The sequence below is a fragment of the Boleophthalmus pectinirostris genome, unplaced genomic scaffold (genome assembly GCF_026225935.1).
Source record: "Boleophthalmus pectinirostris isolate CB_2022bp ecotype Guang Dong unplaced genomic scaffold, ASM2622593v1 HiC_scaffold_4, whole genome shotgun sequence".
NCBI classification, from domain to species: domain Eukaryota; kingdom Metazoa; phylum Chordata; class Actinopteri; order Gobiiformes; family Gobiidae; genus Boleophthalmus; species Boleophthalmus pectinirostris.
The window spans coordinates 30,670,537-30,696,072 of record NW_026571353.1 but is presented as its reverse complement, the minus strand read 5'-3'; the positions used below and the strand labels follow the sequence as shown (position 1 = coordinate 30,696,072).

Genomic DNA, 25,536 nt, shown 5'->3' with positions numbered 1-25,536 from the left:
TGACACCACTGCCAATTAAACAAAGTCGTTTCAGGGTAGCATATCATTATCAGCACTGTGTGAAGCAAGCTACTCAAAAATCTCATAGTATTTCTGTATTGCCATAGCGAATTTGCGTTTTTGTTCCATTCACTTTAAGCTCTGTGGCAAAATTTCTAGTCTGACTGCAACCAAAATCAACTCTAATAGCTGAATAAAGTCCATGCACAAATGTTCAGTCAATACCCACGGGGTTTCAGAATGATGAAAATTTAGCACTGTTGCCATAGCGATTAATAATTTAAAATGAAATAGATTATTACACGTTTTATTGGGATCGTGTCTTCAAAATGGCACATATAACCGGATGCAGATTTTCAGAAATGTACTGTAGAATGCAAAATGATTTTACAGTATGAAGCTAAGAGGAGAGCAACACCAAACGCCATATCCAACATGCATTATTTATAAAGTTAGCCCTGCTGCAACTCCCACTACCACTGTCAGCTTTTTCACTCCCCTCAGTTCTCTGGCAAACTGTCTATGGTTGAACGATTTTGGGAAGATTACCATATTGCGATTTTTTTTTTTTTTTTTTTGAGAAGTATCGCCATTAGACTTGAGATTTATGTTTTAATAATAAGATCCGTTTTAATGTTTCCATTTTGGGGCCAGCTCTATCTTCCCACAGCCTTACGTTCAGTCATTTCTAACATTTTTTCTTAAGTCCAAACGACAGCAGTCACAGCACTTACACATTTCCCGTTCCTACTGTGGCATGTCCGAGTGCTTCTACCGTGAGGTCTTGTGGTAACTACTGGCTGAACCAATAATTAACAATTACATTAACAATTACTCACTTAACGAGAGGAAAACAACCAACAACACCACTTGGGAGTTGGCCCAGGACCAGCTAATATAAAAGGTGCATAGGTTCGTTGTTGATGAACAGAAGCATAATTCACGCATATCAAAAGTGTACAGTTTATTTATGCATTTTACATAAATTTGTTCATTGTGACTGTAATGTTTCCAGGTGTTGGTATAGGTGGACAATTCGGTTCACAGTTCACTGAATGAGTTTTGATTCCAAAGACGGTTTGTTCGTAAATCCGGTCCGAACATGACGGGCGGTACACAGACAGGCGGGACACTTTAACGGACCCATATTAGAGAATTTTGTTTCCTCATCACAAACAGACCTGGAGTTGTGCTCTGTTTCATTCACAAGTTAAACACACAATCCTGCATATTTAGGCTGAGTTCTTCTCTCAAACACAACACACTCAACCGTCTGATGTTATGTGGTAATACAGGAAGTGCTTCACCGTGTTTTTAAACTCCAAACATTTACATTTTACGTAAATTAGTTCACTGTGACTGTAATGTTTCCAGGTTTTGGTATAGGTGGACAGTTCGGTTCACAGTTCACTGAATGACTTTTGATTCCAAAGATGGTTTGTTCGTAAATCCGGTCCGAGCATGACATGGCAGCAAGCACTACATAAATAAAAGCCAGTAATCAACACTACAGACCTTATTGAATCTTAAACTTAACACTGAATCTGGAATACTACCTGAGAGTGGTGAACAAACGGTGTCAGCAACGAGAAACCGGAAGTAAGAGCGTGAGGTCAGAGGGCGAGGGGACGGAAAGGGAGCGCTTTTACAGATTGAATGATGTCACTGTTAACCAATAGGTAGGCTGGTTTGGTATTGGTTACTAGAACTGAATAAGTAGTGAAACATTTTGCTTATTTGGATTGTTTGAATGTGCAGAGTTTGTTCAAGAATTCTAAAAAGGTAATTGTGCGCTGTGTCTAAATTGCACTAACATCATGGAGGTGAGTTTAATTTTGGTATAAGGATTCGTCACTCAGCCCTATGTTGGTGTAGCAGTGTTGGAAAGGGTCGGCCTTATGTTCCCAGGGCCCTATGTTCCCAGATTTAGTTAAAAACTGCATTACAACTATAGTCAGTTGCTCAGCTGGGTGTAATTTGGTAGTCAAATTGGGAGAAATGGGGATAAAATCTGATGCAAATTGATGATAACAAAATTGTGGGAACATAGGGCCTAATTTTGGAAAGAAAAAATAAAAATAGGAAACATAAGGCTGAGGGAACATAGGCACGCTCCCCACATTTTAATCATGAGCAGGAGAATTGACAAAAATACTGAAATATGAACTGACAAAGTAATAAAAGAATCACATTTCAGAACATGTTTACAGATCTAAAATACATGATTAGTGAGTTTATGCAGACTAACATGGGATTTTTGTTGTTTGTGGAGAAAAGTGATGCTTCAGTGCTTCAGAAATTGCAACCTTTGTGATTTGCTAATTGCGATTTTGATTTAATTGCGACTAATCTTGCAGCCAAACTGTTTATCCAGAGTCAACATGGAGGGTTAGGTGTCACGATATGGTGATCTAATTCTAATTATTATCTGATCCCTCTGTTATGTTATGCTTTTGTGGTGAAATCAGACGTAAGGTATATTGAAAAATGTGCTATTTTTGGACATATGCAAAATTAGAATATTGAATATGTCGTCCACAAGTAAAACAATGAAAAAAGTCATCAAAAAGAGTTGATTAGAAAAAAAAAAATATTGAAAAGTCTTGTGTAACCTTCCATAGTGTTACACTTTTAGCACATTCATGACACATTGGTAAAATATTCTCTGAAAATCAAGTTATAATTAAATGAGTAAAAATTTAAAACAAATATAAATTATACAAATAAAAAATAAAAACATTGTACATTTGTAATTAATAAAAATAAATAAATAATAATAATAATAAAAAAAAAATATATAATAAAAAATATCTAATTGAAAACATGAAAAAAACCAACAAAAAAAAACAATCTACTTTCCTCCACCCACTCTCATCCAGCCTTCGTTATCATCTGAGTGACTGACAGGTGGATTTAACCAATCACAATGAGGCGTGAACTCATTCTTATAACTGTACTACTTAATAATGTCTATAAAGATGCTAAAAGCTTGAATTGTGATCAAACTTAAATTGTTATTGTTGCAGAAAGAAACCGTGATATGTTTTTTTTGGCATGTCGCCCACCTTTATGGAGCTGCAAAGTCAGGTTTATTACACTGTCTGAGCCCAAGGAAGGAAGATCAGGAGGTTAGAAATGTCCCATCTGCCCCCGGGCGTCCAACATGCAGGGGGGATTTTCATTGTATTGATTTGTGGATTGTTTGCGTTCTTCCCAGGATTCCAGGGACAAAAGTCAATAATGTGTTTCCGTTTCTGTGCTTACCAACTAAACGTCAATAAAGGCAGAAGATAGGTATATCGAAAAATGAATTCCATTGTAATTGTTGTTTGGAAACAGGCAATGCAGAATTATAACATCAAGTATATTGTCTTTAAAGGAAATATTGTGCAACTTCAGTAATTCACTTATAATCATTTTCCCTTCTCATTTACCCACTCAAAGTTGTTTAGTATTTAGATTTTAGAGTGATTTGTGCATGTTTGAGTAATCTTTGTTCTCTTCTTTTAAAGAGTACCTAAATTAGATGCTGCAATATTCCAGAAATCCAGAAATCAGCGGACTTATAAGACCCACTGGTGTCATAAATTATAACTATAGAGTAAAGGAAAATACAATATGTCGTCTTTAAAGGGCCCATACTTGAGAATTTTGTTTCCTCGTCACAAACAGACCTGGAGTTGTGTTTTGTTTCATTCACACATGTTGAACACACATCCTGCATATTTAGGCTGAGTTCTCCTCTCAAACACGAAACACTCAACCGTCTGATGTTATGTGGTAATACAAGAAGTGCTCCACTCCAAACATCTTCACATTGGATAATTTCAGCCCTGGGATTGCCAAGATCTGCCGAACTAAAGGTAAAAGGTATCTCTTAACTTGGAAACTACTACTACTGCATTACAAAGCATTGGAGATGTAGACAGACTAATAATAAATGATTATTTAAATATGTGTGAATGAAACAAAACACAACTCCAGGTCTGTTTTTGGTGCGTGATCCTCAATCAAGACACATTTTAACACACTTCTGATGCTTTGTCAAAATATAGTTTGAATATATTCTCTAGTCATGCTTACGTCACAAACCAGGAAGACTTTTGGAAACATGTGATGACAACTTCCAGCAGGCTCTTTTCGCGGTAGTAAGTCTGACAAAATCAAGGAAAAATTAGAAAATGGCCCAGTTTTCTTCATCTACATGTCATTGTACCGTTCCGTTATGTTCGGCTAATCAACAATTTAACCATACCTCAGTTTTTCAACATTTCCCCACTGACACACAACTCCGAGCGCACTGGGTACATGTGATTAGAAGAGATGAGGTGCCAAATTCAACATTATTCCAAACATCACATACATACACAGTCATCATTTTACCGCTGATCACATTTACTTCAGTGAGTTTTATCACAGTCGGTCGGTGAGCCCAGTGTCGGTATTTCACTGGAAGTTGTCATTGCATGTTTCCAAATGTGTTCCTGGCGTGAATAGAGCCGATTATTATCAAGCGAACGCAAAAAAAAGGAAAAAAAAAAAGTTACAGTTACAAAATTATCAGCGTAAAGATTTAAAATATAAAGACTTTAAATTAATTGAGGCATGCTCATTGCACTGACACCGGCTTAGAAGATCATCAGATGACGTGATTATCCCCGTATAAGCGTATTACATTAGGCCACACAGTCTTTTCATGTTATATAATGGAGATTCTCATGTCATACACTGTCTGGTTAAACAGTTACTGGTTGAAGCGTTCATTAAGGTTCAATACTGATTTGTACTTGATTGTTAAAGAAGTAATTTGAACATTATACAAAGCAATCCTGCAAAAAAACACGCTCCTTTAACCCAGATAAGAACATTGTATCAAACAAATGAAACTAAAATCAAACTAAAACAGGGACAGAGTAGGAAAAAGTGTATTATAACTGCCAGGATTGTTGACAACTGAAATTGCTTTAACTCTGATCATAAAGATTGAAATGTAGACTAAGGGCCTGTTTACACGAGAACGCTTGTGGGTAAAAATGACAAAATATTTTATCATTTAGACGGTGACGGTGTTTTTGGGGCTTAAAAATGCAAAAATCTGAAACCACCCTCCAGAGTGGAAAAGTTGAATACACTCTGCCATAGCGTTTCCATCTACACTGCCCAAGACACAAAACTTTGGTCAGATTTGCTCACGTCGCATACGCATTTATGTCATATACATATAGTACACAGAAACAAACGTGTTGGATCATTTCTGTGCGTCGGATCTTCAAGCTCTAATAAACTTACAGGAGGCATCCCAATAAATGCACAGAATCTGCAGAGATACTATTAGTGAACAGAGAAAGATCTGCAGTCACATCTGTCAAATTCTGAATGCAACAGTTCGTCGCAGGCGAGTCAAACGGCCATGGATGAGACCTGGGAGAACCAGTCGATAGTGAAGACTTTGTGGAAGGAGTAGCTGATGAAAATGCGGCTTGAAAACTTTCGTATATCCAAAGATGCCCTTGTTGCTTCAAGTACGAGCATACCCAATCGAATTCCACACGCTTTTGCATCATTGTATGTACGCAGATTTCTTCCCGAAAACACTCGCCTAAACATGGAATAAAAAGTGAAGACGCGACTCCACTTCTGAGTCTTCTGTTCAGACCATCATCATATAATCGTAGCCTAAATATTGTGGTGGAGGGCTCAGCACCTGCTTGTTTCTATAGAGGCATTCATCTTCATTCGTCTCTGTCTCCATGAAGAGAATATGAAAAGCCAAGAGATCAAGTTACAGGTCAGATCTGTGTAGAGTAACCCCCACGAGTACGAGCCAGATTGCAAGTTTTTAAAGTTTAGTTTTTCGCAGTAAAAGCAGTATTCGGATAAATGTAAGGTAGCTCTTTTTAACACTGTGGAACATTGCAAACAAAGCAACAACATTTCCACGGAGACTGCAGCTGTTGAAGCCTTCATAGTGCAATTTTAATAAGTTTGTGGCCTCAACTCCCTGCAAAAATGATGAGGTTTGATATTTGTGGATTTTATGTTTAGATATTTCAAAAAGAGAGAGTTAAATTGCTCTCCATCTGAACTTCTTGAACCATGAATATAATGTTGATTGGTGTTGCTGTACCTGATTTTTACTGTCTTAAACAACGTGAAAAATAGAATTAGTTCATTTTAAACGATTTGCAGCGGTCCAGTTATTCGTCATTTACCTTAACATAGACTCATACTTGATTATCTGACGCACTTTTGTCTCCTCTCTCCTCGGCAGCTGTAGCGGTGGGAGCAGATGTTCTGAGCAGCGCAGCCAATCGCAGTTTTCCTCCAGTGCCTGATGGTAAAAGCTCCACACTCACCAGAAGGCACCAGGCTGGAGATTAACACCGGATTTAACACATATTATGGACTCTCTCTGTCACTTCCACTGTTCATTCAAGCATTCGGACATTACCAGCTCGTCCATCTGACCGCTGCTGGCCACACGGGTATCATGGAAGAGGAGGAGGAGCCAACCGAGGAATTCAATTAACATGACCCCTCCCCCTTTACCCTTCGCAGCTCTGTAGATTCAGTGGTTATGGATTAAACCAAGACTTGTCCAAAAATAAGAATGCAGAATTACTGTAGACACAAGTTCTCTATTAAACAAACTAATGGGCTATTGCAACACTTTTTTGTGGACTTCAGAATGATGAAAATGTAGAACCATTGCTGTAGCGCTTAACAATTTAAAATAAATATTGTAGCTTCTGATTTGGAAAAGGTGTTGCATATTACAAGATGTTGAAACCCATTAATATTATGTGACAAGTTTTATTTAATCTAACTAGACTTTTTTTTTCTTTTGCTTCATGTTGTAAACAGTTATTTGAATATAGGTTTAAAATGTTTACAGTATAAAATTTGAGTTAATCAAAGAATTGTTATGTCCAGACAACCCTTATTTCATTAAACTAATCAATGAATGACTTTAAATTTGAAATTTCACCTTACAGACATACTTTTTATTAGACAATCAACATTATCCTTGAATGTATTTTAGTCTTAACAACAAAAATTGAATATTTTTAAGTAGCAAATTCCAAAAAACATTGATTTAGTGGATACATATAAAACAATTAAAGTCATTACAGGTGAATCACATATCAGTAATACACTTTATTCATTAATATTCTCTGTTTAGAAGTCTTCAATCACCATATTTTGACCTTTATTTTGGTTAAAAATGTAAATGTACAATAGAAATCGTTTGACTAGTTGACTGATTGGAAAATTTAATCGCCACTTAGTAATTTATTAAAATAATAGTTGCTGTCCTGTAATAAAGTCTTAAATCAATCCCAAAATGGCAAGACAAGACATCCCCTTGTTCCTCCATGGCTTTGATCTTAGTGGTAACTTCACTGACCTCCGTCCTCTGGGCACTGGGGTCACTGGTCTGGTTCTGTCTGCGTACGACCAGAGGAGCGGGCAAAAAGTGGCCATAAAGAAGCTGCTGATGAGGGACGCCGTGTCGGTGAAACACGCTCTGAGGGAGGTGAAGATAACCAGGAGGCTGCTCCATGAGAACGTGGTGAGGGTCTATGACGTCCTGGCCCCACACGGACGTCCCCTGCCCCAGGACCCCCGGCAGCTCAGCGCCCTCTACATCATCCAGGAGTGTATGGAGACGGACCTGGCCAGGCTCCTGGAGCAAGGGCCCTTACCCACAGGTAAGCAGGAGGAACGGACAAATAAAGCATTACATTAAGTTATGTTAGGTGTAGATATTACAGTTAAATAGTACAATCTTAAACACATGTTATGTAAAAAGCGACAGTAGCCCAGTGTTTATTCACTGATTGGAAGGTTGGCAGTTCGAATCCTGATCTCAACATAAACATCATTGGTAGAGCTGTCAGATCCACTGACCCACAGGTTTGCAGAGTGGTTCCAGCTCCCCCAGTCTCCTTGGGCAAGACACTGAACCCACCTCACCCCCTGTGTTTCCCTGCACTGTGTGTATGAACGTGTGTGAATGGGTGAGTGGTTCCTTGATGTAAAGCGTCTTGAGTGCCTTAAAGGTGGAAAATGTGTCTATTTACCAAAATCAACTTTTATGAGCATTTACCTTGTTATGATGGTATTTTGAAACACCATAGCCCACCCTTAATGTAACAATTTAACCATAGTCTGCTGTTATTATGTTATTTTAGAATAGTTTATGTCAAGTTGTTGTCCTTGTCTTATGGCAAGGTATAGCACAGATTTTCTTTGTGTCAGATTTCAATTTATCCTGATATATTTCATATAAAAGTTAGTAACTTTTTTTTTACTGTAAAGAGTAACACACTCTGCATTGCCGAGGCTGAACAATAGGAAAATATTTCTTTGTTTGAAGATAGAGCCACAATATACTGAGTTTATCTAAATAATTTTGTCAAAGGAATGAGGTTATTATTATTATGTTTTGTAGTCATAATTACGATATTGTCCATCCTAACATGTAGTAATCACTTTTTCTTAATATTTGATTGTTGCCAGGTCATGCCACTCTGCTGTTCTACCAACTGCTGAGGGGCCTGAAGTTCATCCACTCGGCCAACGTCCTTCACCGAGACCTGAAACCCGCCAACATCTTCATCAACACTGACCAACTGCTGCTCAAGATCGGAGACTTTGGCCTGGCCAGAATCGTCGACCCGCACTACTCTCACAAGGTAAATCAAATCACATTAAAGGAGCTGTACCTGATTCTTTCATGCGTTTGATCAAGATTTGTTTCATCCCAGTACAGATATATTGTATAAGCAGCTCTTAAGGTAGAAATGAGATCGATGTGTGCTGTCTGCATCTAATTGTAAGTGTTTTATCCTCTGAGTATGCAGCTGGCATTTTAGTTGCCATTAGCAGTACTCTGATCTGACCGCTGAAAGTTGTGAAAAGCTCTTATAAACTCTTCACAGTGAATAATTAGGATGCTTGGAATGCAAAAGGTAAGTGAGGAATAACTTTGGGCCACTGCAAACCTTTTAAAATGAAGTAGTTCTGTTTTTCATGTTTTGAAGACATTACAAATCGGGTACAGCACCTTTAAATAGATGCAAACCAGTGACTAATGCATAGATACAGTAGTACATTTTCAATTTTTCAACAATAAGAAGACAAAAACTCCTAAAAATCTGATGCTTGTCACAGTAAAATGCTACACTGAAGAGATAATATGTCTGCTTTAAAGGTCCTATATTACACAAAATTGACTCTTGTGAGCCTTAAGTTGTGTTGGATCAATCAAAAACATACCTGGAGTTGTGTTTTAGTTTATTTACACATGTTTGAGTAATGTTTTATTATTAATCTGTCTACTGCTCTGTTCCACCTTGTGAGGTTATGAAGTTTTAGGCCACGTTCAGACTGCAGGGTTTAATGCTCTTTGTATTTGGCTCATAGGCTCTTTATTTTTCATTGACATTGGAGCCAGAACTGCCTGTAGCCGCGCTCGGACATTTCTTCAGTATCATTTCAAAAACCGCCCAGTGTCAACCAGTGTTGACCCCTCCAATTTGACCTGAATACAGCGATTTCCCCAAATATTAATTAACTCGCTAACCTCACTTTCCCTCCATTGACTAGCCTCCGAGCCTGACTTGTAGGTGGGATGAATGCGACCTGGCCGTTCAGACTGAAGTCGCATGTCAAAAGATCAGATATGTATCGGTTTTAGGAGCACATATCCAAGTGACCTGGGTCGCACTTGAAAAAATCAGATCTATGTCATTCAGACTGTCATTAAAAGATCAGATACAGGTCGCATGCGTTAAAAAAATCTGATTTGGGTCACTTCACGCTGCAGTCTGAATGTAGCCTTAGTTTTCAGTTTAACAGCTACCTTTTGACCTTTTGTCCAGAAGAGAATGACAATTCCAGAGTTGAAATGATCCACATAATCCATGGAGGATTCAGGTGTTAAACATACATAAATTAAACAAAACACAACTCCAATGTGTATGTTGTTGATGAGGAAAGAACATTATAACACAGATCAGAAAAGAGCGTAATATGGGCCCTTTAACAATGCCTTTACTAATTGGTTTAAAATTCTCATGAGTAACAATTATTCATGCTGTCATTCATTGTAAACATAATTCTCACTGAGGGACACTGAATATGTCTCCCGTCTGTATCTGTAACTGTAGCAGAGCCTGTATAATGGGCCTCTCAGGTTTCACCTCTGTAGCTCTGATGTTACTGACCTGAGCCTTTCACAATAACCCCCTGCACATGTTACTCAGACCCTCTCCTGCTCTGGTGTCCTGTGTCTCTGTTATGTGTGCTGCTCTTATTGATTCATGAGACACTTTACCTTTACTGCATACTGCACCAGGGCTGGACACTTATTTTTATACTGCGGTACATGTCACTGGCTTAGACCTGGTTCTGGCCTTGTTCAGTTCATTTACTCCTGTTGTGGACCTTAGTCTTAGTCCAGGTTCTGGTTTAAACTTATTTTATTATTTTATTTTTATTCTGTCCACCAGTTTAGGTCTTAAGTTAGCTGAAAGGTCCTTTATTACACAAAATCGACTCTTGTGAGCTTTAAATCATGTTAGAATGATGTTACCTCCAAAAAAACATATCTGGAGTTGTGTTTTGTTTGCCAGGCTGGCACCACCTAGTGCCTCCACTCAATTTAATTTCTCTCCGGCGACTAGTTCAGGAATCGAAATACACTAGACGTTTTGCAAGAACACCGGAAGTTGTAGACCGTGCACCGGCCAATTAGTGAAGAGCTGTGAAGTCGTGATGTCAAACTCAAGCGCCTGTCTGTGTCCCTTTTGTGGTACAACACAACAGTAAACAAAGCGGTCGAGATGGATGCAGACGAAGACAGACATTCTATGTTGGCAACAGTTCCCGAGATTGAGGATTTAAAGCCGGAACAAAGAGAATGTTTGGTGAATATTATCAAGGGGAAAGATGTTATTGCCCTTCTTTTTATGGGATTTGATGCGTTACATACATCACGACCAAATAGCAGCGATGGAAGTGGGTGGAAGCGATGAAGTACCCGCCTACCGTTAAGCAAATGAATTCTAATGCTGCGAGGTCAGATGGTTTCCACAAAGTGAAACCAGCTGATGAATCAGGCTAGTGTTTTGTTCCATTCACATGTTTGAGTAATCCTTTCTTATTAGTCTGGTCAAGTGAAGTTAACAGCTACCACTTACTTTTTATTCAGTAGAGATAGGGAATTCCAGGGCTAAAATTATCCGAATGATTCTAGTGAAGTTGTGTGGAGCACATCCTGTAATACCACAAGCATCATGGCATCACAAGGTGGAACAAAGTTTTCTGTTTGAGAGAAGAACTAATTATGCAGGGTTTGTGTCTTAAACATGTGAGAATGAAACAAAACTCAACATGAGCTATGTTTCTGATGAGGAAACAACATTATAACATAGCTCAGACAACAGAATTCTGATTTCTTAGGTCAAGTTCTGTCCCTGGTAAATAGTAAATGGTCACATTTTTATATCGTGCTTTTCTACCTCCAAGGCTCTCGAGGGGCTGATGGTGCAGATTGGCAGCCTCACTTCTGTCAGTCTACCCCAGGCCACGTGTGGCTACAATAACCACTGAGTTTTTCATATGTAGTGTACTGAAGTGTACAGACAGTTACAGTGTTCATAGCCATAATATTTCCTAGAATGTGTAGGAAAAAATCTGCTTCATAAATTGGTTAATCTTAATTACAATATCCTCACTCCACAAAGCCCAGGCTGGGGTCATCACATCTTCACAGGTGTTTTTATTGTTCAAAAACACAGTAATTCCTTCTGTGAATAGAAGCGACTCTCCACAGATCTGAACTGTAATGCAATCTGCTTGTTTCCTTCGTTATACAATACCAGATATTTGGCCAGATCTTTGCCATTTTTTGCCCTAACAACATGAAACTTGGCACTGCATACACTTGTACCATTAGGATGACACGCTCCAAATTTGAGATCAGTCGGATGAGCAGTTTAAAAGTTATGTGTGGACAGACAAACAAACAAACCAACAGGAGAAGACACAGACAGACGCTCCTTGCATTAATAGATAGATGTTTAATGCTAGTTTATCCTAATAAAGTCTGAGTCCAGTGCAGTGGCTTAGTCTGTGTATGTAAGGTTTTGACATTCACACTGCTGTTAACATTTTAGAAAAGCTGTGTATGACTAGACTACTGCGGTGCGTATATTTGTGTGCAGCATAATCACTGCATTCTGACAGAGAGTTTGTGTGTTTACTGTGGAGGAGCTCAGGTGAAAGACGATCTGTGCTCAGACTGAGATCAGCTGGATTCAGACTCAGAGGAGACACAGGAGGAGGCCCAGAACAAACCTAGAGAAAGGTGAAAATATTGTGCCATGAAACACGCAGAGAGAGAGAGGGGAGGAGAGAAGACTGGAGGCATGGGAAGTGTTATAAAAGAGAGACGATGTTAGCAAAATATGTGGTAAATAAGTAGGTTTCTTTACAAAAAATTAGATTCATTGTCAGAATAATCTTGAGTGAACACAGCCATGTTATTGTTGTGTCCTCTTCTCATTTACCTGCTCAAACTTTAATTTAGAATGATTATGAGAGAGACCCTGAGGGAAATTCAAGTTATAGCTGCAGCAAACTCTTCAATCAACCTCTGTTTTCACCGCCACCAGCATACGCCTACTGCTATTTACTTAATTCATTCTCCAATTTTATTTTCTTAATCGGTGATATGCGTAAGTTTCGTTGCATAGTCATTTTGGTACAAATGAAAAAAAAATCTGAAACCTACTAGTGTGATCTCCAGTTATCCTTCAAACTCTTTGTTGTGATGAAGTTTATAGCGAAGAGTCCGTTGGGCACCGAAATTTTCTAACACGAGTCAGTAGAATTGTTTCTTTTATTAAGTTGTTTTAGACAAATTTTGCTATTCAAAATGTGTAAATTATAGTATAGTGATCCACTGGTGTCATAGATTATAACTATAGCAGATACGGGCACAATATGTCTCCTTAAATTTTCTCAAAAATCAACAGTGCGCTTTATAATCAGGTGCGCCTTATGTGTTCATCGTGGTTGTTCTTACTGACCTCGAACCGATTTTATGTGGTACACGGCGCTCAAAAATTTGTCAAAATGTTTAGTACGTCTTTGTTAAGTGAAGCTGCACCGCTATATGGTCTATGTGCAGACTTATAATCTCTGAAAAGCTTTACATGAACCATCTCCAACGTGATTTACGCACAGAACAGACTCACCATCAGCAGCACATCGTCTGTCACAGAAAGAACACTCGTAATCCACTGAGTCATGTCCTTTAGTCCGACAGAAGCTGAACCGCATTAGTGCACAAGGAGCGAGCTGTTTTTTTCAGCACTTATAGTTTATGCAAATTAGCCAGGTGGTTTTAAGTTTAATTTCTGTAAAACGTAAACAAATGTGCGCAAATCTACATTAAACACATTATTACTCAATGTATATTTGAGTCCTCCTCGTAGGAAATAAAAAAAAAAAAACTTAAATTATCCACATTCACATTCATAATACACATTCACCAAGACAGGGAGGCAACGCCGGGCGAATTACTCCACGATCTGCCAATGGATCGTGGACGCCTGGGCTAAGGGATCAGTCTCAAGTGTCGTCCGTTTTGTTTCGCTTAATGTGCCTTATAATCTGGTGCACCTTGTGTATGAAAACAGACGAGAGAATTCAACATTATTGATATTACGCCTTATAATTCCGGTGCTCCTTCAATAGTCCGAAAAATACATGTACATGTCTCCTTCAAAATGATGAATAACATGAGGAAACCTATTTATTCTATTCCATTCATTCGTAGTAGTTTTCTTTTCTTTCTTAGCTACAAGACATTTTTACTTTTTCATTGCAATCTTCAAAATATTATAAAAGTTCAATTTGATTTTTTGAGTGTAGTTTTATGAAGCACATCTGAAACACCCTGCTCAGTTGGCTATATTGTTAAGTGCTAAATTTTACACATCAGAAAAGCACCTATAGCAACACCTGTTAGTGGTGAAAAACAGAGAGCTCAGGAATAAAAAAAAAGCCCTGACACCAGCTGAAACAGAATCACTATCGACATGTTGAACTTTAGATCTTTACAATGAGGCGCTGTATTGAACCAGCTTCTATCACATTAACATTAACTTGTAAGATGTCCAGCCCTGACTTTTAACCGCCTCTAAAGTCACTTTTGTTTATTAACGTGCTGATTGCTGTAAGTCAGTGTATGAAAATGTATATTATTATATTCACTTATTTCAGTTAACTTTGTCAAAATGTTGTATTGCAATATTGAAAATTAGTCCCTTTTTTAATCGTCCGTACTAATTTACTTGTGTTAGATTCCAACATAGTACCACCAGATCAAAATCAGGTATATGACAGAACTAATCCAGGTCTAATCTGAGGCTAAACCTGGTCTAAAAGTGGACTACATCATCTCCCCTGTAGTTCTAAACAAGAAATTACGCAAAAGAGGACAGAAAAGTGGTTGAAATGAACAATTTTAGGCAAACCCAAACTGAAGAGCCACCTGAAGGAGCTTTCATACCATTGTTTGAGACACTGATCTATGAGAAAAATGCTTTGATATTTTATATAGCCCCTTAACTCAGCCTGTCTTAAATATGCAACAAACCGTTTGGATCGAGATATAACCCAAGATAGCGGCTGCATTCCCCCAGTGCCTGTTAGTGCATATACAGGACCTTCCTAAGAACCTTTGGCAAGCACTTTTTCTAGTTGTCACAAATTTGCAACATACACAAATTTCCTTTTATTTATTTATTTATTTATTTTGCTATCCATCCATTTTCTTCCGCTTATCCGGGGCTGGGTTGCAGGGGCAGCAGTCTAAGCAGGAAATCCAAGACTTCACCCCAGACATATACTCCAGCTCCTCCGGGGGGACCCCAAGGTGTTCCCAGCTGAGAGACATAGTCCCTCCAGCTTGTCCTGGGTCTTCCCGAGGCCTCCTTCCAGTTGGACATGCCCAGAACACCTCCCGAGATGTTTTTGCTATAGTCACATTAATAATCTCATCTTAATTTACCATCTACTTGAAGGAAAAAACACACACAAAACATTTTTTATATACAAAAGTTTTAGAACACCCAAATTTTTCCAGTTATTTATTGCAATTCAAGTCATAGAAGTCCAATGAAGAGCTTGAAATGGTACAAAGGTAAATACTGAACAGCCAGAGGTTAAAACAAAGATAAAAGATAACAAAACACAAGTTCAAGCTCTGCCAAAACTACCTCAGCAAAAAAGAACAAGATGGTGAGTTTGAAAACATGGAGTGTCCAGCAGTCTGCAGACTTCATCCTAAAACCAGCTCAGTGGGGTTTAACTGGGCAGTAGAGTGAAAGCCAAGAAACCTACAAGCGCCACACATTTATGGAAACTTCTGTAACAGACTTGAGAAGAACTTTCTGAACAATATTTGATTTCTCTTGTAAAAAGATCGAGCCACATGTGTTCAGCTGTTATATCTGCCAAAGGTGGACACTTTCATGAATCAAAAATTTAGAACACGTTTTTGGTCAACAGTAAACAGGAAAAAAAAAAAGAAGTGTGGTGCTCTTAAACTGTTGACCGGCAGTGTACATCTATATAAATTCAGGCATTAAAGGGTTAATTTTCATAAGTAAAAATATAACACTGAAGAAACCTGTGACAGAATCTATTAGTCGTCTGTATTAATTGGGTACTGTCAGTGCTGCTGCTGCTGTTGCTGCTGCTGCTGGTAGAATGCTGCGTATGTGAATCAGATCGTGTCCCATTTATAATGCACTGCTGACACCAAAGCAGATGTCAGCGTTCACTGTGAGTCTATTTCTCTTTTAATAATGCACAACCTGAGCAAGGCTTTTCCAGAAGGACTCCAGGCCCCAGTGAGTTTTAAATGAAGTGAGATAGGCCAGAAAGATTAATCACAACCGAATCAACATCACAATTTGAATGGATGCGATTAGTAAATCTTAAAGGCTGTAATTTTTCTTCTGCAAACAACAAAATACCCTGTCTTATTCTGCATTAAAATGGATAATCCCACAGTTTAGATCTGTGCAAACATGTTCAGAAATGTTTTAAGAGCTGCATAATGGTATCAGACATCAGCGCCGATACTGAAAAATATATTGGCTTACAAATATTGGTTCAGCTGATATTCTGGTTGGGCATATAAAATGATAATGATAATAATAATAATAAGACAATTCACTGGCCGTAATTGGCCTAGTTTTGTCTTGTTTTATTTTTGTTTAAAGGCTCACTGTGTAACTTTTTGGTTGAGTGTCTGAAGTGTTAAATTTATTCAATTGCAGGTGGTTTTATAGCTCAAAAATACATAGAAAAACAGGCATTCTGACTGTAACTGGGTATTGGAAGATATTTAAATATATAAAATTGCAATCCTTGTATTGGAATTGAAAATTCTGGAATTTTGTCCATTTTTGTTTGTGTGTGAAATGTGTCAGCTGAGTACTGTCTGCATCTGATTTGTCAGAGAATCAGGAGTTGTTGTTGTTAGTTTTACCCTGTTACGGCTCGCGGTCTGGCTCTGCCTCGCCCTGCACTCTCCATTTGTTTTATCGCTTGTGACTTCCGTAGTTGCATGTCCTGTGTTGTACCTGGCGCCTGATTGGTGGGGTGTGGTCCCGTCGCTCTTGGGCTGGCTCCGATGTTCCTCGTGCCTGGTTGGAGGATTGACGTCCCACTCCTCCAATCCCTTCCTACACATCCCATCACCGCATCTAATATAAGTGCTGTACGCCGGTTTCTCTGGGCGGCTGGATGTCGGTTTCAGTTCGCCACTGCTATTGATAGACGTGTGTTTGTCACATCCCTTTGCTACTGTGAATTGTGTGTTGAACTCTAGGGGTCAATATTGACCTATCGTTTGTTTGTGTTTGCCAGTTTGGCTTGGCCCTTGGGCTTTTGTATTTTCTTTGAGTAGTTTATCCCAATAGAGGTATTGTTTAGTTGTATTTGGAATTTTTGATTTATCGTATGTAAAACAGCTTTTTATATTATTATACTTACTTACATTTACTTTATAAAAGCCATCACATCTTGTTTGTGTTACTTTCCTTTGTCCCTGGCACTGTTTCACAACAACCCTCACAGCAAAATTCCAAAATTACTGAAAAGTGCTTATAAACTCATGACAGTGAATAATTAGGATGCTTGAAATGCATAAGGTAAGTGAGGAATAACTTTGGGCCACTGCAGTGATTTAGTTATGTTTTTCTTGTTTTACGATCAAGTACAGCAGCTTTAAATAACAAACTATTACTTTGAATAACTAATAATTATTTTAAATAGCAACCGTAAAGTGCAATTCAAGTGCAAAACCAAGACCCAAGCTCTTGACCGGTAGATCTTGTACACTGACGCTCCAATCGCTCCAGTGGACGACCTGAACTTTTGAAAGTGCATCGGCATAAATGCTGCTCGCTGTGCAGAGGGAAGGGTAAAAATAAACAGTGGAAGTGGAGAAGAAGGGAGGAGGAGAGAGAGAGAGAGAGAAAGAGAGAAAGAAAGAGAGAGAGAGAGAGTAAAGGAGAGAGAACGGGGGGAGAGCAGGGACAGAGAGCAGAGTAGGAGAGAGAGTAAGAGAGATGGTGAGGGAGAGAAAGAGGGAGAGAGTAAACAGGTGAAAGGAGAGGTGTTGAGCTCAGGTGGTGCCAGGGGACACACAGAGGAGGGAACAGTTATGCAGGCAGCAATGACGTCAAAGAAAACTCAGAACGAGAGAGAGAGGAGAGAGAGAACGAGACTAATAGAGCGGAGAAAGGAAGAGAGAGAATGACGGAGAGGAGGAGGAAGAGAAAAGGGGAAGGGCATGACAGTGGGGAGACAGATGAAAGAGAAGTCTGTGAATGCATGTGAAAGTCTATTCAGTGGAGATTTGGTTAGAGGCTGCTGTAACACAACGCAACATTAGCATTTTACAATAACAGAATTTTGACACATTAAACTAAAATGTAAAAAAAAAAAAACTTAACTGAGACTACATACGGATCAGTGGTTTGAGGATTCAGTGAGGCAGATATTAAATCTATAATTTATATCCCTAATTAGTTTGTCAGTTCATATTTAATTTAATCACCTCTCCAAGACATGTTTAAACTGTGAATCTTTTTTTTTTTTAATCCCAAAATGTTTAATGCTTTAATGTACATTGTCAGAAAATTCACAAAAAAATATATATTTTAACAAACACTATTCACAAATTAGCTAAAACAACGTCAAGGTGAATAAATTTGTAGGGGGTGTAGGTTTGGTCTGGTCCATCTCATAATGACTATACACAAAATGCATTGACTAAGATTGTGACTAGTACAGGATGGTGTAAAGATGCATTTAGTAACATTTCTGGTGCAGGGTGCACTTCATGTACTTTCCACTCAGCTGACGGCAGTGGCTTTAGCAAACCTCTGCAAAATTACTGAAGATAATCGATTTCAGGCTGTGGAAAAGTATGTATCAGTCTTTAGTAAGTTGCTTTTGATTCATGTTTTATATAAGTGTTTCCCAACCTTTTTTTCTGGGGACCCATATTTTAAAAGTCACAAACCTTTGCTGCCCAAGTCAATAGACACAAATCAAAAATAAAGGTGGATTTGACCATTATTGAACATTACTGAGAATATTTTATTGTTGACTGAGTGATCTTATCTCTCTGAACAAATTAGCATTACTCAAGTTTTAAACAATGAAAAACTGTAATCAGTAATCAGAATTGAGCAGTGGGGGAGAAGAAGTGAGGAGGAGTACACAGAGATGTATGTGTAGGTATATTTCAAACTTACTAGCAGATGGTGACAAGGTGACCCAAAAAAATAAAGTCTCTAGGAAACAATGTTTATATAATAATAGATACTTTTCCACTGCCCGAGATTGTTTATCTTCACTGCAGAGTTTGCCGCCATCATCTCAGCAAAAATTACGTCATATAATTTCTGCAAAAACAATAATTGATAATTTTATAAATATACCTTCACAAATGAAAATTGTAACAGCACAAAACAGCGCAAACCAAATACAAATGTTTCATATAATTTTTTTCAGATTTTTTTACTATTTAACATTCCGAGGGGCTGGATAATGATATCGGCCAAAAATAAAACTGCTAATATCTTAAGAACCATAATCACACAAACAAAACCTTTTGCAACACAAAAGAGTAAAGCAGCACAAACATCTGACACCATTTTGGGCATTTTGGAGCATATTTGAGCTTCCTTGGGGCTGGCTGACCCCAATTTGACCCATAAAAGAATCGTTATTATATAAAAAAAACTAAAACAGCACCAACAAAACTTTTTGCAGCACAAAACAGCACAATCGAAACACAAACGATTGACATAGTTTTTGTGAAAGTTTGCGTTTGGTGTGGGGGCAAACTTCACGGAGGTGCGCTTCTTACTTGTCTCCATGGAGATGTTATTATTGTGCCTGTATTGTAAAAGTTTTCTATTTCAGTGGAGACAAGCAAGTTACATTTACAAGTTAGATCTATGGCGAGGCGAGCCCCCTCACATTAAGAATCCATCATTTTCCAAGGTGTTTTATTTATTTATTTATTTTTTGGTAATAATTTCACCTGTGAATTAATAAATACAAGTTCAAGAATATCAAAAGTTTAATGTCATACTGTGAACCATTCAAGGCAATGTGTATATCGTCACGGAGACAAGCAGTAGGCAGACCCCCCAACAGAAACGTTCCATGATGCACATTTACAATTTTTGCAACATGGCTATAATGCATTTGTTGATATGGCGATAACAATACATTTTTCATGGTCTTTACTGATAGTTTAATTGTTTTGCACTTTGAACCAGTGTCTGTCAGCATGATGTGAGAGGTGGAGGGAAGAGAGGATGAGAAACGAGAGGGAGAGATGGGGTCTCTAAGGACACTGAATCTACAGGAGACAGGAAAGGGGAGGAGAGCAGAGGAGAGGAGGGAAGAGGTGGAGAGAGGAAGAGACAGGGGGGTCTACTGAGAACATTGAATCTACAGGAGAGAGGTGAGGAGAGAGGAGAGTGGACTGGAGAGGAGTGAGCAGAGGTGAGAAGAGAGTGAGAGACAGGGGAGGTTTACTGAGGACACTGAAGCTACAGGAGAGAAGTTGAGAAGTTGAGAGAGAACATGAGAGGAGAGAGGAGAGCTGAGGAGAGAGAAGAGGAGTGGAAAGAAACAGAGGGATCTACCGAGGACATTGAATCTACAGGAGAGAGGAAAGGAGAAGAGAGGGGAGGAGACGAGAGAGAAGAGGAGAGAGAAGAGCTGAGCAGAGGAGAGAGTTGAGGAGAGGTGGAGAAAGGACAGAGGAGAGGAAAGAGACTGGGGGGGTCTACTGAGGACACTGAATCTACAGGAGAGAGGAGAGGAGAGAGAAGAGCAAAGGAGAGGAGAGGAAAGGTGGAAAAAGGAAAGAGGAGAGGAAAGAGTCCGGGGGGTGTACTGAGGACGCTGAGTCTACAGGAGAGAGGAGAGGAGAGAGAAGATGAGAGGAGAGGAGACATGGAGAAAGGAGAGGAAAGAGACAGGGGGTCTACTGCGGACACTGAATCTACAGGAGAAAGGACAGGAGAGGAGAGAGGAGAGAGGAGATGAGAGGTGAGCAGAGGAGAGAGGAGAAGTGAGGAGAGAGGAGAGAAGAGAGAAGTGGAAGCGACGGGGTTCTACTGAGGACATTGAAACTACAGGAGAGAGAAAAGGAGAGGACAGGGAGAGAGGACGGAGGAGGGAGAGACAGGGAAGGCTTCTGAGGACACCGAATCTACAGGAGAGAGAGAGATGAGGAGAGAGGTGAGGAGATGACAGGAGAGGCGAGCAGAGGAGAGAGGTGAGGAGAGGTGGAGAAAGGAGAGAGGAGAGGAAAGAGACAGGGTGTCTACTGAGGACACTGAATTTACAGGAAAGAGGAGAGGAGGGAGAAGAGGTGGAGAGAGGAAAGGAAAGAGACTGGGGGGGTCTACTAAGGACACTGAATCTACAGGAGAGAGAAGAGGAGAGAGAAGATGAGAGGAGAGAGGAGAGGAGAGAGAAGAGCTGAGCAGAGGAGAGAGTTGAGGAGAGGTGGAGAAAGCAGAGAGAAGAGGACAAGGGGGTCTACCGAGGACACTGAATCTACACGAGAGAGACAGAGAGGAGTTAGACTGAAAGTAAAGGGCTGAAGAAGTCATTTTACCAAGTCTGAATGAATGATCTAAATGTAATGTAATTATGGTAATTTGTGGAACAGAGTCTGACTGTGGAGCTAATATTACTAAGGCTCTAATCATTGGTCTCATTTATAAAGCGTGTGTACGGACAAAACTGTTATGTGACTTTCCTGGTAGATAGAGACATGCACATCCAATAAAAAAATGTAAAACAGAAAAAACTGATCAGCCGTGCAGTTCTACATACGTGACTTAATGTGAAAATGAGCGTTCTGATCCAAAAATGTTGAACTTCGGGTGTCAGGTGCAAGGAGATCTGTGCTGAGAGAGATGAGAAATTAGCTCAGGATGGAGGTACAGGGAGCTCAGGTGCAGGAGGAGCCGCTTTGGAAGAAGCCTGATCCCTCGGCCCTCACACTTTTAAACACCAGGCCCGCTGAGTGTACAATAATGTTATGTGTAATGTGTCTATGTGTGTTGTGTTGTGCTGTGTTTTTGCTGTATGTGCCAAATGAGCTCTGTGTGCGTGGAAATGAATTGCCCCTTGGGGACAATAAAAGTCTAAAGTCTAAAGCAGAGGTCACCAAAGTTTTTTTCCTCTGGGGGCCACATTATCGCTCCTGACTGTGATGGGGGCCAGGGTCAGGTCGGACGTATAATCTGATGACGCAGATTATATTGATTCAACTGCCACACTTTCTTTTCATGTCACACACTTCTTCTTTCCATATCAGACAAACTGCACGGTCCTTACACTGAACAAAAAAGTAATCGGTTGTTCTTTGAAAACTCGGCACTCTGTCAACTTTTTGTATTTTAACACGAGCCATTTCACTGTCCTTAACGGCACTAGGCAAGTCAAGTTTATTTGTATAGCACAATTCGTACACAAAGTAATTCAAAGTGCTTTACAGAATAAGAAACACATTAAAATCCCAATAAAAACAAATCAAAACATAAATAATCATCATAAAAAGAGAGAGAGACATTACAGATGTCTGCGTGTGCATTGACTGTCACTGTTTGATCTCGAGTTTGTCAGGTGACGAAAATTCTGCAGCAAATATAAATACATCATATAACTATTTAAATATAAATGTAAATAATTTGTATAAATATATTTTTTAATTGAAGAAATCAACAAAATACATAATGCAGACATGTTATTAGTTGCCAAAAAGTAATAATAATAATAAAAAAAAGTTCAAGTGAGGCTGGGGGGCTGGTCAAAGGGGCGTGGAGGGCCTTAGTTTGATGACCCCTGTTCTGAAGTCTAAAGTGTGAGGAAGTTTGGGAAAGTCTGAGGAAGTTTGTGTTTTATCTGTACACTTTTATTCCATGTCAATTTTGATAAACGGGACCCCAGTTCATCAATAAATCAACTAAAAGAGAGTGCGATATGCTTCTGGCAAAAGCTCTCAAGATTATTAGTGTGAACCCAGAGAAGAAGACTCACTAGTGTAAGAAGTGCTTGTAAACAGAACCTTGTCCAATTATTGCTTTGCCTGAAATCTTGCATTTATTGTATTATGTTTTTATGCCTTGACAAACATACAGTACATGTGGCATCGTCTACTTGTCTTCATGGAAAAGGATGAGTTTAACGCCATACTCAGGCGTATTTCAGACAAAGCGAAACCACAGCGGCTCACACAGGTGATAAAAGACATCCACAGTCACTTTCTTAGTTTATTTATTTGATATTTGTTACATTTGTCATTAATCTTACAGCTTAAAGTCCTTCAACAATCACATCTTTGGGGTTGAATAATGGCACCACTTTCTGTAACTATTGTGAAAATGTCTCTTTTGTTTATTTATATTGTTTTATTTATGTGGATAGGCCCAGCAATTCCAGAAACATGAACCATACACCAGGTCAAAATAAATATACATATGCAATGCAGCAGTGAAACAGCAAATTCCACCATAGGATTCGGTCTGTCCTCCAGCTCTATTTTCAGTCATAGATTTTTATGTGTAGGACGTTATCACATGTACACAGCCTATATGCCCTCTGTAACGTTATACGACTGCAGATAGGGCGTCATTAGGGGTGTGAGGTCCTGGAGATGGCGTTGGCGTTCAACAGTGAAGAAAGCTCTGACTCATGGCTTCTGCACAACACAATTCACACTTTTCTCATTTTCAAAGCTGCAGGGATCCTCACCTACGTCACTGGCTCTGTGTGAACTTTGTGGACCATTGTTTATCATGTGTGAGGTTATAAAACTGAGAATAAATAGGAATACTAAAATAACAAAGTGTATATGTAAGCAGTGTAATAATGAATGACTGAATATGGGTTTTTCATGGTCGCTGGCAGACTAGTTGTTTAGAGTCCAGAATATTTTAGGGCTTAAATGTAGAGTTGCTTTTGATAAGATTCCCCAAATAATGTAATTTAAATTTACTGCTAAATCATCCACAGAGTTTGGTTAGTTGAAACCACATATTGGCCAATGGCTGATATGTTAAAAGTGCAAATATCAGCCTAATATATCGGTCTGTCTCTACCAGTACTGCATTCTGAGTATTTGGAATACTTACACTTTAAGGTGCATTGTATTATAAAGTAAAACACGACGTAAACAACTTTTTTTTGTAGCACAGCCTCTTCTGTATTATTCATCACTGTTTAGAAAAAAGAAAAATCTCACACACCACAAGAGCCACGTTTTCTATTTTTATTTTTCTCATTAATGCCTTTGTCCACACAGCTGGTTAGCCTCTGTGACGTCATTCGACTCTTAATACTTGATTTTTTTCAGTCAATGCGAAAAATGTGTGGAGGATATATTTTTGGAGCCAGAGCAGACTTCGAAGTGGGCGGCTCTGTTGAGCTCCATAGTGTAATGCCATAACATTTGGAAACTTATACTTATAACAGACACTTTTGAGGAAGAAGGGATATTTTGGGGTTAAATGACTCTAATTAAAGGTTATCTTGTTTATGTTTTATATTGTCATGTTTTTATGTAAATATATATGTCATATTGCCCAGTCTTAGGCCTCATCCACACTAGTATGTATTTGAATTGTTTTCGTTGTGGATGCAGTGTTCGTGCACACTAATCCGATTGAAAACGACTCCAGAGAAGGAACGATCTGGTGCCGCCAGCTCCCATAAATTCATTTCAGTACGAATCTGATCCGGCACTGTGTGGATGCCTGAAGACACTGATACGCTGATGTAGGTCTACGCGCCGCAAAGTAATTCACCACCAAAAATGCTAAGAGGCTAGAATATATGTCCATTCATATAGACGGTCTATGTGTGACCTGCAGATGTATAATCTCATCTCCAACGTGATAGAAGCACAGAACAGACTCACCATCAGCAGAACATCCCTCTGTCACAGAAAAAAACACGCATATTCCACTGAGTTGTGTCCTTCAGTCCAACAAAAGCTGAACAGTGCACAATAGCAAGCTGCTTTTTGAGTGCTCAGTTCATACAAATTAGGTTTTAAGTTTCATTTCTGTAAAATGTAAACAAATATTCAGAAAGGTGTGTGGATAGAAAAGGCTTGCGGACACAGAAATGACATGTCCGGATGCAGGTCGATACGATGATATGGTGATTCGTTTCAGTGTAAACTTAGTCTTAGGCGGTTTTATATTTCATGGTTTGATCATATACATTCAGAGGCAGCACTACCATTAGGCAACTGTTGGCAGCCGCCTAGGGCCCCCGAACCTGGAGGGGCTCCCAACCAATTGCCCTCAATGCTACTAATGGCCGAGACCTCAGAGCAATTTGATTTTCTCTCAATATGACATTAAATGAGAGTAGTTTCCTTTAAACAAGAACACCATCAAAATAGTATCTGATTGTCAAATCTATTTTAATCTGTCAAAACATTCCCCCCTTTCACGTTAGAATGGACTAGTCAGCTTGACCCTGACTTTAACATAATCATAACATAATCATAATCATATGGAATGGATGTAAACAAAAATCTAATTGTACTAGCCAAAAATAAAGCTACTTTCAGCTCTGGTTATCTAGTAGGCGACCGAAATAATAATACAAGTATCCAATCCACCATACTTCAAATAGAGATGTGTGTGTCTCAAGAACAATGGGGGAAAACAGACAATAAATATTAAAAAACAAAAACAAAAAACAGTGAATTATAGTGAGAGCCCCAAACTCAAGTTCGCCTAGGGCCCCGAAATTGCTAACCTCGCCACTGTATACATTTAGTAAAATTACACACTGATTTTCATTTGTATTTATCTGTTCTATCACAATCAAATCATTCTCAACTCTCAGTAATCCTTCATGTAATTCCCTCTGTCTGTTGTTTTTCAT

The 25,536-nt window shown here is 39.0% G+C and overlaps 1 protein-coding gene across 1 annotated transcript in view; it reads left to right on the top strand.

Annotated features, from left to right (window-relative positions):
• Positions 1 to 7,345: 7,345 nt before the first annotated feature.
• The window catches only part of mapk4 (mitogen-activated protein kinase 4), a 33,805-nt gene continuing 15,614 nt past the window's right edge, over positions 7,346 to 25,536 (top strand). Inside the window, 2 exon segments of the mRNA XM_020932328.2 lie at positions 7,346 to 7,712; positions 8,524 to 8,699. Of these exon segments, the coding sequence (XP_020787987.2) occupies positions 7,346 to 7,712; positions 8,524 to 8,699 (543 nt within the window).